Raw genomic sequence first — 15,346 nt, 5'->3', positions numbered from 1 at the left:
TGTGTGTGTGTGTGTGTGTGTGTGTGTGTGTGTGTGTGTGTGTGTGTATACACGCATATATGTCACAAAGTTGGTACTTTATAGTCACAGGATATTGGATATTAGTAGACATTATACATGATATTCCTGGATACATTTTGAATAGATTTTTAGATCCAAAAAAGTACTTTAAAGCATTTTGGAGATCATATTGCATCATTTCCATATGAGAAAACTGAGGTGTTAGACTAAGTGATTTATTCAGGGGTTTACATATAGTTATTAGTAAAGTGTCAGCAAAAAACCTTAGGTCTTTTGATTTTTAAGTTGTTACTGTTCATGCTATGCTACATAAGGTTTGCTTCTGAAAGTGTGATAGGTCATACTGATATTGGACCTTACTATATTTAGTTTTGGGGTAAAAAATACAACAATAACACTTGAGCTTCTTGAAGAAAGAACAATGCACAGTAAATGTTAGTGCATTTGAATAGACTATGTACATTCAGTTTATTTAAAATTTAAAAATTCAAAAGTAGATGTATAAGAATATACAATGAAAAGTTTTCCTTCCCACTTGTGTCCCCAACTACAGTTTTTCTCCCCTTTAAGGCAGTAATTGCCACCTGTTTTTTTGTGTAACCTTCCAGAGAGAGTCTATGTGTTATTGATTCTGTTTAGGTAAAAAAGCAAGATCATTGCTTTCCTTTATTCCCAGAAAGCTCATAACAATTGGATGGCTTCTTGACTTTTTTCTTTTCTTTTTTGTGTTTAAATTTTCATACTCTCTCACAACATGGCTGTGTTTTTGAATTTGGGTGTCCCATCCCGTCTGTCAGGCTCAGTAATGTGTCACTTTTAAGATTCCGTAGTAATTGGATAAATTACTTGAATATCTTCTGCTAGTCTTTTTCTTCATTTTTAAGATACACACTTTTCCACCTATTAACTTTGTTGGTTTTATGTTTTAGTAACCCTCTGTGTGAGTTTGATTGCGAGAACTGAAATGTTTTCTTCTAAGAGATAAAATATTTTATTTTGACTGTTTATAGGATAGTACATCTAAAATATATGTGTTCTTTGATAATTTAACTTTTTCCTACTGACTCAAGGTCATCATGATATATCATTCGTTGTTTTGGGGTGGTTCTTTTATAGGGTATTGAAATGTTTCCACTCAAAGTGGTCATAGAGTCTTAGAATTACATTTTATTTTTCAAGTACCTCCCCTCTCTTGGAACCATTATTTCTCTTTCATTTTTATTTTCTTCAGCTCTTCTTTGTAGGCACTTTGCCTCATTTGTTGCTTTTCTTTGAGGTTAGAAATTTTATATCCAAACATACATAACATAAAATAAAATTTCAGTCCTGAATGCAAGCTCTCAATAACTAAAGCTACTGGTTAAGGAAACTCCAGATTTTCAACTTAAAATAGGTTCATTGTTTGGACTATAAAAGTAATAACACCTCATAAAATATTTTTAAACCATAAGGAACTTTATAAAGAAGAAAAGAAAAATCACTTAAAAATTTTCAGAGATATATGGCTATTAAAATCTTGGTAACCACCCTTTTAAATGTTTCTATACTAATGATGCTGGTATTGATTTTCATTTTCTTTTAGAACTAAACTTCTGAATTTTCAGTTGGTACTCAGTGTGTAAATAATATGACCATATAATTTAAAATTCTTTTCCTTTTAATAGCTGTAGTATACCTAAGTATTTCACACACACACATAGACACACGCATATATACCCTCGTAGAATAAATTATATACATAGCTGTGACATGATAATTCTTTTCTAAGAGTGTGATAATGGCAGTGAGAGTGGAATTTTAGAGATTTCATATGTGGAATCTGAGGATGGGGAAGAATGACTGAGTCAAAACTAATTTTAACATATTTGCTTTTGAGTAATGGGCAATGATATATTTAGCTGATACTGAGGAAAACAGAATGATCAGGGATCTCCTATTAATATTCTAGTCCATTGGGGGAAACTTATCTTGAAATACTTATACGTAGGGTAATTTGCATTTGTATTTATTATGGAAGTTGACTGTTTGGACAACTCTTTTTTCAGGTTTCCTCAAGCATCTGCTTCCTATATATTATTACAATTTGCACAGTATGGGAATATCTTAAAACATGTGGTAAGGCTTACTTCTTTTCAGTTCAAGATTTAGTGTGAAGAAAGAGAAGCTGTGAATTGAGGGAGACTTTGCTCCTGAATATTGTCTGCTTTTTTCCAAACTTAAAAGTTTTTCTTTCTCTTTTTACGTTTTCATTGAATATGTCTGTTGCAGTCTAGAAGCTAGAGGTTGCATAGTAGTTAATAAAAGGGATAAAGAAAGAAGATAAGAGAGCGAGAATTTCATGCTCCCCCCCTCTTTCCTTAAATGCTTCATAGTCTCTTAACAAAAATTACACCAAATATTATATAACTGTCTTCCAGTATCCGCTTGTTTTATTGGAGATGAAAGAAAAGAGAAGTTCCTTATTTACAGAGTTCATAGGGCTTTTTTAGATTGTAGAGAGCTTTTTAAAAACAAGTATCTTACCTTGTCTTACCTGTAACAAGTTATAAATAACAAATCTTTTTTCTGTTATCAGGGATTGACTTAATTCCTACAGAAATAACATTGATGAATACAATTTTTAACAATTTCATAGCAAGGGTTAGTAAGATCTTTTTATTTTTATTTTTTTTTAATTTTTTTAACGTTTATTTATTTATTTATTTATTTATTTAAATTTTTTTTTTCAACATTTTTTTATTTATTTTTTTGGGACAGAGAGAGACAGAGCATGAACAGGGGAGGGGCAGAGAGAGAGGGAGACACAGAATCTGAAATAGGCTCCAGGCTCTGAGCGGTCAGCCCAGAGCCCGACGTGGGGCTCGAACTCACGGACCATGAGATCATGACCTGAGCCGAAGTCGGACGCTTAACCGACCGAGCCACCCAGGTGCCCCAGTAAGATCTTTTTATAAGAAACAATTATCTTTTGAGAATTACTTTCAGAGAATTTTTGCCACGTATTCTTTATATTGGAGAATTGAGAGGTAGAAATTATTGAAACTGTTTAATAGGATTTTTGTTGAATCCTAGCATTCAGTTTGTTATGGGGCATCAAATAAAAAGTAGAAGCATATATATCTCCTTATCTTTGTATTTTCTAATAAAATTCATGGTTAGGTTTTATATATTTTATGTTTTAAGGGACAACTTCATTCTTTGCAGATGTCTAACACAGGAAATTGGATGCATATTCGTTATCAATCTAAACTGCAGGCTCGGAAAGCCTTAAGCAAAGATGGAAGGATTTTTGGAGAGTCCATCATGATTGGTGTAAAACCATGTATAGATAAAGTAAGTTATTGCTGATGTAAGGAAAATGGCTTCATCTGTATGAAGAGTACAAGTCTAAGTATAGACATTGGCAGTTATGTCACTTTGCTTCACTGTGCCCCTTTTTCTTACTTCGTAAAATATGATGATGTTATAGTATTGTTTTCATGGGAAGCCAAATTTTTAGTCATGGGACTTTAGAATTTAGAGGTAATCCATCCTGACTCCTTCATTTTATAGATAAAGAGGCCAACGGGACTTGGGTAACTTATCTAGAGTTGTTAAAGGTAAGATCTAGATTTTAGGTCTCCTAACTTCTAGCTCATTCTCCTGTGCAAAAGCAACATAAAAATCTTTAAATACTTCAAAGGAATGCTGCTCTTTCAAAATGAAATACTTCACATGAATGGTAACAGGGTTAACTATTTAATGGCTGAAACTTTTTAGTCATTTTTATTTTAACATGTTTAAAAACTATTATATGCCTATAAATAATACTGAGAACAATTTATACTTCATGGCTTGTAAAATGATCATAATTGTTCTTAAGTAATTATACATGAACTTCTGTCTACCAGGCACTGTGCTCATATATACACATTCATGCACAAAGCAGGTCTGGCTCCTGTTCTTACAATCTGTGGTTACTTTAGAGTTCTGTAATTATTATATTATGCTGTAACATATGTTTGTAGAGGCCAGAGGAGAATCTGGGGTTCCTGGCTACTAAGTAGCACTGGAATTTCATGCCTTACTTCCCCCAGGATTTCCCCAAGAATCTTCTTTTTTCTCCCTTGAGGGTTTTTCATAGTATTTTTAAGGAGATTTTTACTCTTGTGAGTCTCTAGTCATCTTGAGGATGTTTGAGATCACTGAAGTGAGCTTTCTGGTTGAGCATTAGATCTCAAATACTAGCTAAGAAGTATGTATTGCTTTATCAAGCCTAAAATTGTTTGAAAGTTTAATTAGATCAAATAAAGTGTGCCTCTTTCAATAAATTTTTCTTTTTAAGTAGGGTGTAATAGTGGATAATAGCATATTATGTTTATAAACAGAGAAGTTCTTTACCTTTCTTTCTCCAGAGTGTTATGGAAAACCATGACAGGTGTGCTTTGTCATCTCCACCTCTAGCCTTTACACCACCAATCAAAACTGTAGGCACACCAACCCAGCCTGGAAGTGCTCCTAGGATTTCTACCATGAGACCTCTTGCTACAGCATACAAAGCTTCTACTAGTGACTATCAGGTATTTTAAGAATTAGATAAAGATAAACTTGAAAAAGTGAAATGCATAGCATGTTTAACCATTGGATTGATTTGTGTGCCATTAAATATTTCTTACGTGATTGCCTTGATGAAATCCCTATAAATTTGCATTCTTAAATTCCTTATTTTAAAAATTATGGTTTTGGCCAATTGAAAACTTACCTTGAATTTTTAAAAAATTTTGCCATTATTTAAAACATTTTGAAGGTTTTAGTTTTTTCTGAGTTATACTTGTATACATTAAAGTTTCTCTTATGAACATCTCTGGTGTGAGGGAATATTAAAAAACTTGTTGAACTGATGACTGAATCTGATGGTATCACAAATGAAGAACCTCACTCATGTTGGAGTAGCTGTGGTTATCAAAGAGACCATTGACTAGCTCCCATTTCACTGTTTCTCGTTTCAAAAAAGTTTAAAGGGAAAGTTCATTATATTCATTGAAGAATGATAGAAGTATTATGACTCTCATTCAGTATGTTACTGTCTCCTACTTAATCAGGTTCTGAACTTGCCTAGTCACAGACACAGGTCCTGAAACAGCAAATAAAACATTTTTAATTTAGTAAGATAGTGACAATTTAGTCTTTTGATTTCCCCTGAAATTTGGAGACTAAGACTGGATTCATTAAGGTTTTCTTTTAAGCCAGTCCTGTCTCTTTTATAGTAGGCTCCATGCCTGGTGTGGGGCTTGAACTCATGTCCCTGAGATCAAGAGTCAGATGCTCTGCCGACTGAGCTAGGCAGGCACCCCTAAGGATTTTAAAACCCTCATCTCTTGTAGCTTTTGTATTGTTTGTTCAGTTTTCTGATATAAGGAGAAGATATAATTTGTCTTGCCAAAGGAATAGGATTTTGTGCTTTAAAGCATAAAGTTGTTCTAACTAAATCCGTATCTTCTTTAAATATACAATTCGGTACCACAAATGCATTTAACTGTTTGGCTCTTTTAAATTAGCCATTAACTCTAGAATTGACTATGATACTTAAGAAACTATAGCCTAACAATTGTGTGTGCTTTTTTAATAGGTTATTTCTGACAGACAGACGCCAAAAAAAGATGAAAGTCTTGTATCCAAAGCAATGGAGTACATGTTCGGCTGGTAGTATAGTAAGAGCTAAGAATCACCTACCACGGAGGAGGCTGCTACACTAAAACAGAGTTAGCCCAGTACTGCCAGCTTGCCTTTGGTTAGTTATATAACCACTCTTGGCAGTGCTGAATTGCTCTCTCTCACTTTCTTAGAAGCCTTTTTTCTTTAAGGATACAGCATATTTGTAGCTTGCACTTTAAAAGATGATTGAGATACGTTTTAAAGAAAACAAAAAATCCCTGTAAATAGGATTTTGTGCTTTCTGTGTTAGTGCATGCTTTAAGCACAAAAAACTCAGCATTGATTACTGTAAATTGTATAATTGAATTTGTGGTGAGGTTTTGTAGTCTTCATGAGTTGGTGGGGTGAATTTCATGAAGGGTAAACTATACAACTCCTAACAATACACAAAGATTATAATCAACCAATTTGAATTATGGTTTTTTAATTTAGATAGTATTTAATATTTTAATTATCCTTGTTTATATATGTCCTGTCATGGATTGTCATCTTTCAGTATTCTAAAGTCAAAAGTCTTTTTAAAAACCTACTAAAGTTTCGTGATAATAAACTTTGTCAATTGTATATATTAAACATTTTTTTGAAAGTGATTTGTTATTTTATTAACTATTTAAAAAAATTTGAAGTGTCTGCTGAAATAGAGAAAATACATCATGAATCTCCACATACTGTAATCTAGCTTTACTAACCATATAACCATAAATATTTTGCCATAGTGGTTTCTTCTCTCTCCCTTTTGTTTAAAGCATATCTCAGATGTGATGTCATTTTAATCTAAGTACTTGAGGATATATCAAAAAAAGAACATTCCCACTTGTAATTACAGTATCAGTATCATACCTAACAGAATTAGTAAGTTTCTTAATATCTAATATATAGCCCATTAAAAAATTTCCCAGTTATCTCCAAAATATATTTATGGTCGGTTAGTACAAATCACTGTCTAGAGTAGGTGTACATAATATATTTGATTATTTTGTCTTTTAAGTATCTTGAAATCTAAATTAGCTCCTGCTCTCTTTACACCGTGACTTCTTGAAGGAATTGTGAGAGTTGCCTACAGTGTCTCATAGACTGAATGTGGTCAGTTGCTTTCTTTGTTTAACTTGTTCTGTCATTTATCCCATATCCTAAAAGTTGGATCTAGGGAAGATTAATTAGATTCTGATTTCTTTTTTTTCTTTTTTGAGCAACAATACTTGATAGTATGGTGCACTTTATATTTAATCAAGAGACATTTAATCTGGTTGTCCCACTTTTACTGAGGCTCAAATTGGTCATTGGGCACATGGGTAGAAGCCCAGCATCTTGTTGGAAAATTCCTCATAAGGTTCTTGCATTATGTTTTTGAAAGCATACATTAGTGATATTTGCCTGAATAAATTATTTCATTAAGGTTTGCAAAATGATTTTCCAAATCTATTATTTCTGTTGCATTTATTACCTGGAATTCTTTTATATACAAAAACTTTGCTCCACCCACTAGGGCTACTTTGTTACATGGAATATATTCATACCAAAATGGCAGGATAAATATTTGATCCTTTTCCTTTATTATTTTTCAGAGTAACTGTTGGTGCACTGGAAACTCTAATTGGTGTCCAGTGAGTTAAAAAAAAAATGTTTTTCTCTGCAGTATCGCTATGCACTTAGAGCATTTTTTTGTTTTTTTTTTTGTTTTTTTTTTTTTAATTCACTGTGTTAGTCACTTGGTGTCATTAGTCTTTTGTTCAAATTATCACCCTTGGCCAGTGAGAACCTCATTAAGCTGGCTCTTGAGTGAAAAGGCCTTTAATTGAAATAATATTTCACTGTAGTATAAGTATCTAGGTAATCAGCATCTCTTTATCTTCAATACTTCTTGATAAAGAATAACTAAAATAACACATTGTATGGAAAGTATTGATATGCCTTTTAAATCACAGCAAACTACCATTAAAGATTTGTTTAGTTCTCTGAGGTGAAGTGTGATACTAAGGACTGTACTGGCCTGGTGAAAATCCATTTATCGTTATAGAGTATTTTTATTCTGATACTTACATATTGAAGTCTTTCTATTCCAACTTAAAATAGGATTTTGTTTTATATCTTCTAACATACAGAACTCAATTATTCAAAGTAGAACTGTGGCTACTAGATCCCATTAAACCCTAGCATTTGTATTTGAGTTTTATACATTTTTGTAAAAGGATTATACTTTTTGTTTCTTTTGAGAGGTCATTTTATTTCTGTAGACCTTCGTGGAGCATGAAGTTTGCTTTCTGACTAAAAGTACTTGTTTGCTATGTTTGGGTTTGTGTTTTTATCCAGTGTTTTATCTTACTTGTCTTTATCTCCATCACATCATTTACTTAAAAAGAGCCAGAAAACCTATAAATCTATCAAACCAACACATCTATGACATAAACTTACACAATGTTACATGCCAATTATATCTCATTTTAAAAAGTATATAAAATAATAAAACAAAAAACAAACTGAACAGAAAAGAGCTAGGAAAATCTAAGAAAGCAAACTCCCGTATTTTTCAATGCTACAAAACACAACAGAATTGGGAACTGAGAAGGCTAGAAAAGTTACCCTGAACCAAGCCTCTTCCTAAAAGTTCAGAAAAGCTGATTTCACACAAAAATAAGTAACAAAAAACTATAGTCATGCAAAGTTGTTATACAAAATAAGAGGATAAGGAACAAAGTATCATATAGACATTGGAAGCACATCAGAAAGGCACGCCCATAATAGATCAAAACTATGACCTAGTTATTTAAAAATGACTTCTCAGATGTTTTGGGGTACCTGAGTGGCTCAGTTGGTTAAGTGTCCGACATCAGCTCAGTTCATGATCTCGCAGTCCGAGAATTCAAGCCCCGCGTCAGGCTCTGTGCTGACAGCTCAGAGCCTGGAGCCTGCTTTAGATTCTGTGTCTCCCTCTCTCCCCTCCCCTGCTCACGCTGTCTCTGTCTCTGTCTCTGTCTCTGTCTCTCTCTCTCTCTCCTCTCTCTCAAAAATGAATAAATGTCAAAAAAATTTTTTAAATGACTTCTATCATTTGAAAGTGATCCGAAGTATGAAAGAATACCAATAATCAGAATTTTTAAAATTTGGGAAAGTACTAGAAATAAAAGGAAGAATAATTTGGAAATGAAGACTAAACTAGACTAAACACAAAAGCAGGTAATGCCTTATGGGAACTAGAATGTCAAAAAGTAGGATGGCCTTAGAAATCAGAAAAGATATAAAAAGGATTTGTGGGAAAATGACAAATTTAAAAATATTTATTTTAATTATAACATAATTCTGTAATGAAATATATATAATATATATATATACATATATATGTATGTATATATATATAACAAATTACATGAAGAATACTTTGCTAAAAAAAATACTTGGAGCTACATATTGAAAGAAAACCCTGCCTACCTGAGAATGTTCTCTTATGTAAAAACTTCTCATTTGGCTTTAGACAAACAGCAAGTGACTTAGAAGAGCAAAACTTATATGGCACTATGCCAGGAGCAAATACTACATTTAAGATACTTGGGAGGAAAAATATGAACAAAATATTTTATTTCTAACAAAACTGATTTTGAAGTGTAAAAATTACTTCTTACATATCAGTTTGCAGGAATTCAGGAAACATGTTTTCCTTGAGTGCTTCCTGAGAAATGGACCACAGAATGTGCTCAGATGAGCTAAGTAACTGGAAAGCTGTTGACACAAAGTCTTTGGTGAGCATTAAATTTGACATCACATCATGACCAAAGTGCTGACCAGGTTCATTGCTTGAAGCTTAATCCGCTGGGTGGATTTCCCCTCATTACTTTCAAGTCCACTCTGTGTCTAATATGGCATCAGTCAGTGTGGTTGGCCTATAGCAAGCTGATCCTTCTGTGAATAAAGCCTGGATTTCCTTTCCCCTATTGGCTGATGGTAGAGAACTCCAATTAAGCCATAGATTGTGAAAGGGAGAGGTGTCAGTACCTTGGAGGTAAGTGATTTAGAGTTCTGGGCCACTTTTTCTTGAAACTTGGGAGCCTGTGGACCTGCTTGGGAGCCATCCTGAATGTACCATGGATTATTACCATGCTGGCCAGGCTGGTGGCTTGGTGAATCTGACAGTACTGAGCTTTTGTGATGGGCAGCTTTGGTGACATGGTTGATATACTATGTAACTGATTAGTTACTAAGTCACTTGGTGTGGTACCCTCTCTCACTGTGGCCCCACTAAAACTTAGGAATAGGTTAAAGCATTGTCCCCATGTATTTTGTGTTGTCTCAGAAATCCAGAAGGCTGCCGAGTGCTGTAGCTTTTTTAGTGGTAGTAGGAGCAAGATACAATAATTTATTCTTTGGAGAGAGATGTCTCAGCATGCCCCAGTGGTAGAACTTCATAACTTCACCAATGTAGTAAAACTGAGTTTTTGTGCTTTACCTCCTACCAACTGGCATACATTTGTCTTTAGAGGATGTCTTGAGTATTTGCCACTTACCTTCTTGCAGGTTTAGTGAACATGATGCCATCAATGCACACTATTTGAATAATCAAGAGTTCTCTGACTGGAAGACAGATTTGACCACTGTTAGACAGGGGTGGGCCAGGGCTCCATTTATCACCAGACCTTATGGCCTCATGCTAACAGGAACCATGAGAACATCTGGGTTCATCAGTGTCACCCTATGACCTTGTATTAGCCCCTAAAATCTCTGGATATTTCTCTTTGGTGCACTTTGAAAAATGAAGACTCTGGAGAATTGCTACTGTATATACTTACTATGGCATTGAAAATTCCTTTCTCAGTTGGAACTTGCCTCCCATTTCATTTGGGTCTAACAGTTGAATCCTATCTGTACACTGGGCTGTGGGGTGGCTGACCTCAGTCTTCTGCATATCTGGTCTTGATCTTTTTAGATTGTATGTAAAACAAAACCTCTTTTGGCTTCTTTTCCCTTTCTCCTTTTTAAGAAACATTTAGTTGCCCAAGAAGACATAAATACAGAACATTAAAATACACTTTAATGAATTATAAGGTGAATAATCTTGTAACTACCACTCATCAAGAAACAGAATCTTAACCGGCAATGTCCATATGCCCCATTCCAACTTCTATCCTCTTCTTCCCCCACAAAATTAAACACTACTATAATTGTATTTTTTGTAGGTCCAGGTAGTAGGCTTTAAAGGAGTTGGGATTTCTACCTGATGTAGAAAGCTGGTGAAAGTTAAAATTCTTAATGAGGTGGTAACATTTTTGAATGTTAATGAAGCAAAAGTATAGCTGTTGTAACTCCAAAATCCAGTTTTGGAAATTAACTGGTTAGTAAATAAGTTGGATGTATATTATTTTAACTTACAATTTTTTTACATTTTATTTTTACTTTTTTAAAATTTACATCCAAATTAGCATGTAATGCAACAATAATTTCAGGAGTAGATTTTTTAGTGCCCCTTACCCATTTAGCCCATCCCCCTCCCACAACTCCTCTAGTAACCCTCAGTTCTCCATATTTATGAGTCTCTTCTGTTTTGTTCCCCTCCCTGTTTTTATATTATTTTTGTTTCCCTTCCCTTATGTTAATCTGTTTTGTCTCTTAAAGTCCTCATATGAGTGAAGTCATGTGATTTTTGTCTTTCTCCAACTGACTAATTTCACTTAGCATAATACCCTCCAGTTCCATCCACGTAGTTGCAAATGGCAAGATTTCATTCTTTTTGATTGCCGAGTAATACTCCACTGTGTGTGTGTGTGTGTGTGTGTGTGTGTGTGTGTGTGTATACACACACCACATTTTCTTTATCCATTCATCCATCGATGGACATTTGGGCTCTTTCCATACTTTGGCTATTGTTGATAGTGCTGCTATAAACATGGGGTTGCATGTGTCCCTTTGAAACAGCACACCTGTATCCCGTGGATAAATGCCTAGTAGTGCAATTGCTGGGTCATAGGGTAGTTCTATTTTTAGTTTTTTGAGGAACCTCCATACTGTTTTCCAGAGTGGCTGCACCAGCTTGCATTCCCTACAACGATGCAAAAGAGATCCTCTTTCTCTGCATCCTCGCCAACATCTGTTGCTGTCTGAGTTGTTAATGTTAGCCATTCTGACAGGTGTGAGGTGGTATCTCATTGTAGGTTTGATTTGTATTTCCCTGATGATGAGTGATGTTGAGCATTTTTTCATGTGTTGGTTGGCCATCTGGATGTCGTCTTTGGAGAAGTGTCTATTCATGTCTTTTGCCCATTTCTTCAATGGATGATTTGTTTTTTGGGTGTTGAGTTTGATAAGTTCTTTATAGATTTTGGATACTAACCCTTTATCTGATATGTCATTTGCAAATATCTTCTCCCATTCTGTTGGTTGCCTTTTAGTTTTGCTGATTGTTTCCTTCGCTGTGCAGAAGCTTTTTATTTTGATGAGGTCCCAGTATAGTTCATTTCTGTTTTTGTTTCCCTTGCCTCCAGAGACATGTTGAGTAAGAAGTTGCTGCAGCCAAGATCAAAGAGGTTTTTGCCTACTTTCTCCTCGAGGATTTTGATGGCTTCCTGTCTTACATTGAGGTCTTTCATCCATTTTGAGTTTATTTTTGTGTATGGTGTAAGAAAGTGGTCCAGGTTCATTCTTCTGCATGTCGCTGTCCAGTTTTTCCAGCACCACTTGCTGAAGAGACTGTCTTTATTCCATTGGATATTCTTCCCTGCTTTGTCAAAGATTAGTTGGCCATACGTCTGTGGGTCCATTTCTGGGTTCTCTATTCTGTTCCATTGATCTGAGTGTCTGTTGATACTGTCTTGATGATTACAGCTTTGTAATACAGCTTGAAGTCTGGGATTGTGATGCCTCCTGCTTTGGTTTTCTTTTTCAAGATTGCTTTGGCTATCCAGGGTCTTTTCTGGTTCCATACAAATTTTAGGATTGTTTGTTCTAGCTCTGTGAAGAATACTGGTGTTATTTTGATAGGGATTGCATTGAATATGTAGATTGCTTTGGTTAGTACTGACATTTTAATAATATTTGTTCTTCCTATCCAGGAGCATGGAATCTTTTTCCATTTTTTTGTGTCTTCTTCAATTTCTTTCATAAGCTTTCTATAGTTTTCAGTGTACAGATTTTTCACCTCTTTGGTTAGATTTATTCCTAGGTATTTTATGGTTTTTTGTGCAACCGTAAATGGGATTGATTTCTTGATTTCTCTTTCTGCTGCTTCATTGTTGGTATATAGGAATGCAACTGATTTCTGTGCGTTGATTTTATGTCCTGCAACTTTCCTGGATTCATGAATCAATTCTAACAGTTTTTTGGTGGAATCTTTTGGGTTTTCCATATACAGTATCATGTCATCTGTGAAGAGTGAAAGTTTGACCTCCTCCTGGCCAATTTGGATGCCTTTTATTTCTTTGTGTTGTCTGATTGCAGAGGCTAAGACTTCCAATACTTTGTTGAATAACACTGGCAAGAGTGGACATCCCTGTCTTGTTCCTGACCTTAGGGGGAAACCACTCAGTTTTTCCCCATTGAAGATGATATCAACGTTGTGTTGTTCATATATGGCTTTTATGTTCTTGAGGTATGCTCCTTCTATCCCTACTTTCTTAAGGATTTTTATCAAGAAAAGATGCTGTATTTTGTCAAATGCTTTCTCGGCACCTATTGAGAGGATCATATGGTTCTTGTCCTTTCTTTTATTGATTGTTTTGCGGATATTGTTATTTTTTTTTGTTAAATGTTTTGCGGATATTGAACCAGCCCTGCATCCCAGGTATAAATCCCACTTGGTTGTGGTGAATGATTTTTTTAATGTATTCTTGGAGCTGGTTGGCTAATATCTTGTTGAGTATTTTTGCATCCATGTTCATCAGGGAAATTGGTCTATAGTTCTCCTTTTTAGTGGGGTCTCTGTCTGGTTTTGGAATCAAGGTAATGCTGGCTTCATAGAAAGAGTTTGGAAGTTTTCCTTCCATTTCTATTTTTTGGAACACCTTCAAGAGAGTAGGTGTTAACTCTTCCTTAAATGTTTGGTAGAATTCCGCTGGAAAGCCATCTGGTCCTGGACTCTTGTTTTTGGCAGATTTTTGATTACTAATTCGATTTCCTTACTGGTTATGGGTCTGTTCAAATTTTCTATTTCTTCCTGTTTCAGTTTGGGTAGTGTATATGTTTCTAGGAATTTGTCCATTTCTTCCAGATTGCCCATTTTATTGGCATGTAATTGCTCATAATCTCTTATTATTGTTTTTATATCGGCTGTGATGGTGTGATCTCTCCCCTTTCATTCTTGATTTTATTTACTTGGGTCCTTTTTCTTTTTGATCAAACTGGCTAGTGGTTTATCAATTTTGTTAGTTCTTGCAAAGAATCAGCTTCTGGTTTCATTGATCTGTTCTACTGTTTTTGTTTTTTTTTGGTTTCGATAGCATTAATTTCTGCTCTGATCTTTATTATTTCCTGTATTCTGCTGGTTTTGGGTTTTATTTGCTGTTCTTTTTCCAACTCTTTAAGGTGTAAGGTTAGGTTCTATATCTGAAATCTTTCTTCCTTCTTTAGGAAGGCCTGGATTGCTATATACTTTCCTCTTATGAGCACCTTTGCTGCATCCTAGAGGTTTGGTTGTGGTGTTATCATTTTCATTGGCTTCCATATACTTTTCAATGTCCTCTTTAACTTCTTGGTTAGCACGTTCATTCTTTAGTAGGATGTTCTTCAGTCTCCAAGTATTTGTTACCTTTCCAAATATTTTCTTGTGGTTGATTTTGAGTTTCATAGCGTTGTGGTCTGAATATATGCACAGTATGATCTCAATCTTTTTGTACTTGCTGAGGGCTGATTTGTGTCCCAGTATGTGGTCTATTCTGGAGAACGTTCCATGTGAACTGGAGAATAATGTATATTCTGCTGCTTTAGGATGAAATGTTCTGAATATATCTGTTAAGTCCATCTGTTCCAGTGTGTCATTCAAAGCCATTGTTTCCTTGTTGAGTTTTTGATTAGATGATCTGTCCGTTGCTGTGAGTGGGGTGTTGAAGTCTTCTACTATTATGGTATTACTATCGATGAGTTTCTTTATGTTTGTGATTAATTGATTTATATATTTGGGTGCCTTCACATTTGACGCATAAATGTTACAATTGTTAGGTCTCCTTGGTGGATAGACCCCTTGATTATGATATAATGCCCTTTTGCATCTCTTGATACAGTCTTTATTTTAAAGTCTAGATTGTCTGATATAAGTATGGCTACTCCGGCTTTCTTTTGTTGGCCACTAACATAATAGATGGTTCTCCACCCCCTTATTTTCAATCTGAAGGTGTCTTTAGGTCTAAAGTGGGTCTCTTGTAAACAGCATATAGATGGATCTTGTTTTCTTATCCATTCTGTTACCCTGTGTCTTTTGATTGGAGCATTGAGTCCATTGACGTTTAGAGTGAGTACTGAAAGATATGAATTTATTGCCATTATGATGCTTGTAGAGTTGGAGTTTCTGGTGGTGTTCTCTGGTCCTTTCTAATCTTTGTTGCTGTTGGTATTTACTTACTTACTTATTTATTTATTTATTTATTTATTTATTTATTTATTTATATTTTCATCTTTTCTCCCCTCACAGAGTCCCCCTTAAAATTTCTTGCAGTGC

General features: G+C 34.7%; 1 protein-coding gene across 5 annotated transcripts in view; it reads left to right on the top strand.

Moving 5' to 3' along the window:
* NUP35 (nucleoporin 35) overlaps nt 1–11,437 on the top strand; it is a 40,850-nt gene extending 29,413 nt beyond the window's left edge. Inside the window, exons 6-10 of one of the 5 annotated variants that reach the window (XR_007454340.1) lie at nt 2,067–2,136; nt 3,226–3,354; nt 4,416–4,580; nt 5,630–5,791; nt 9,340–11,437. Coding sequence is in view for 3 of the 5 variants with exons in the window: in XM_049615381.1 (XP_049471338.1) it covers nt 2,067–2,136; nt 3,226–3,354; nt 4,416–4,580; nt 5,630–5,707 (442 nt within the window). In the remaining 2 variants the exon portion in view is untranslated. Of the gene's footprint in view, nt 1–2,066; nt 2,137–3,225; nt 3,355–4,415; nt 4,581–5,629; nt 6,644–6,703; nt 8,703–9,339 lie in introns of those variants that run through there. The other 4 variants (XR_007454341.1, XM_049615382.1, XM_049615381.1 and 1 more) reach the window with 4 other exon arrangements.
* Nucleotides 11,438–15,346: the final 3,909 nt, after the last annotated feature.

Source organism: Panthera uncia, assembly GCF_023721935.1.
Source record: "Panthera uncia isolate 11264 chromosome C1 unlocalized genomic scaffold, Puncia_PCG_1.0 HiC_scaffold_3, whole genome shotgun sequence".
NCBI classification, from domain to species: domain Eukaryota; kingdom Metazoa; phylum Chordata; class Mammalia; order Carnivora; family Felidae; genus Panthera; species Panthera uncia.
The sequence above is the reverse complement of the archived record's forward strand: the minus strand, read 5'-3'. Positions and strand labels throughout refer to the sequence as shown.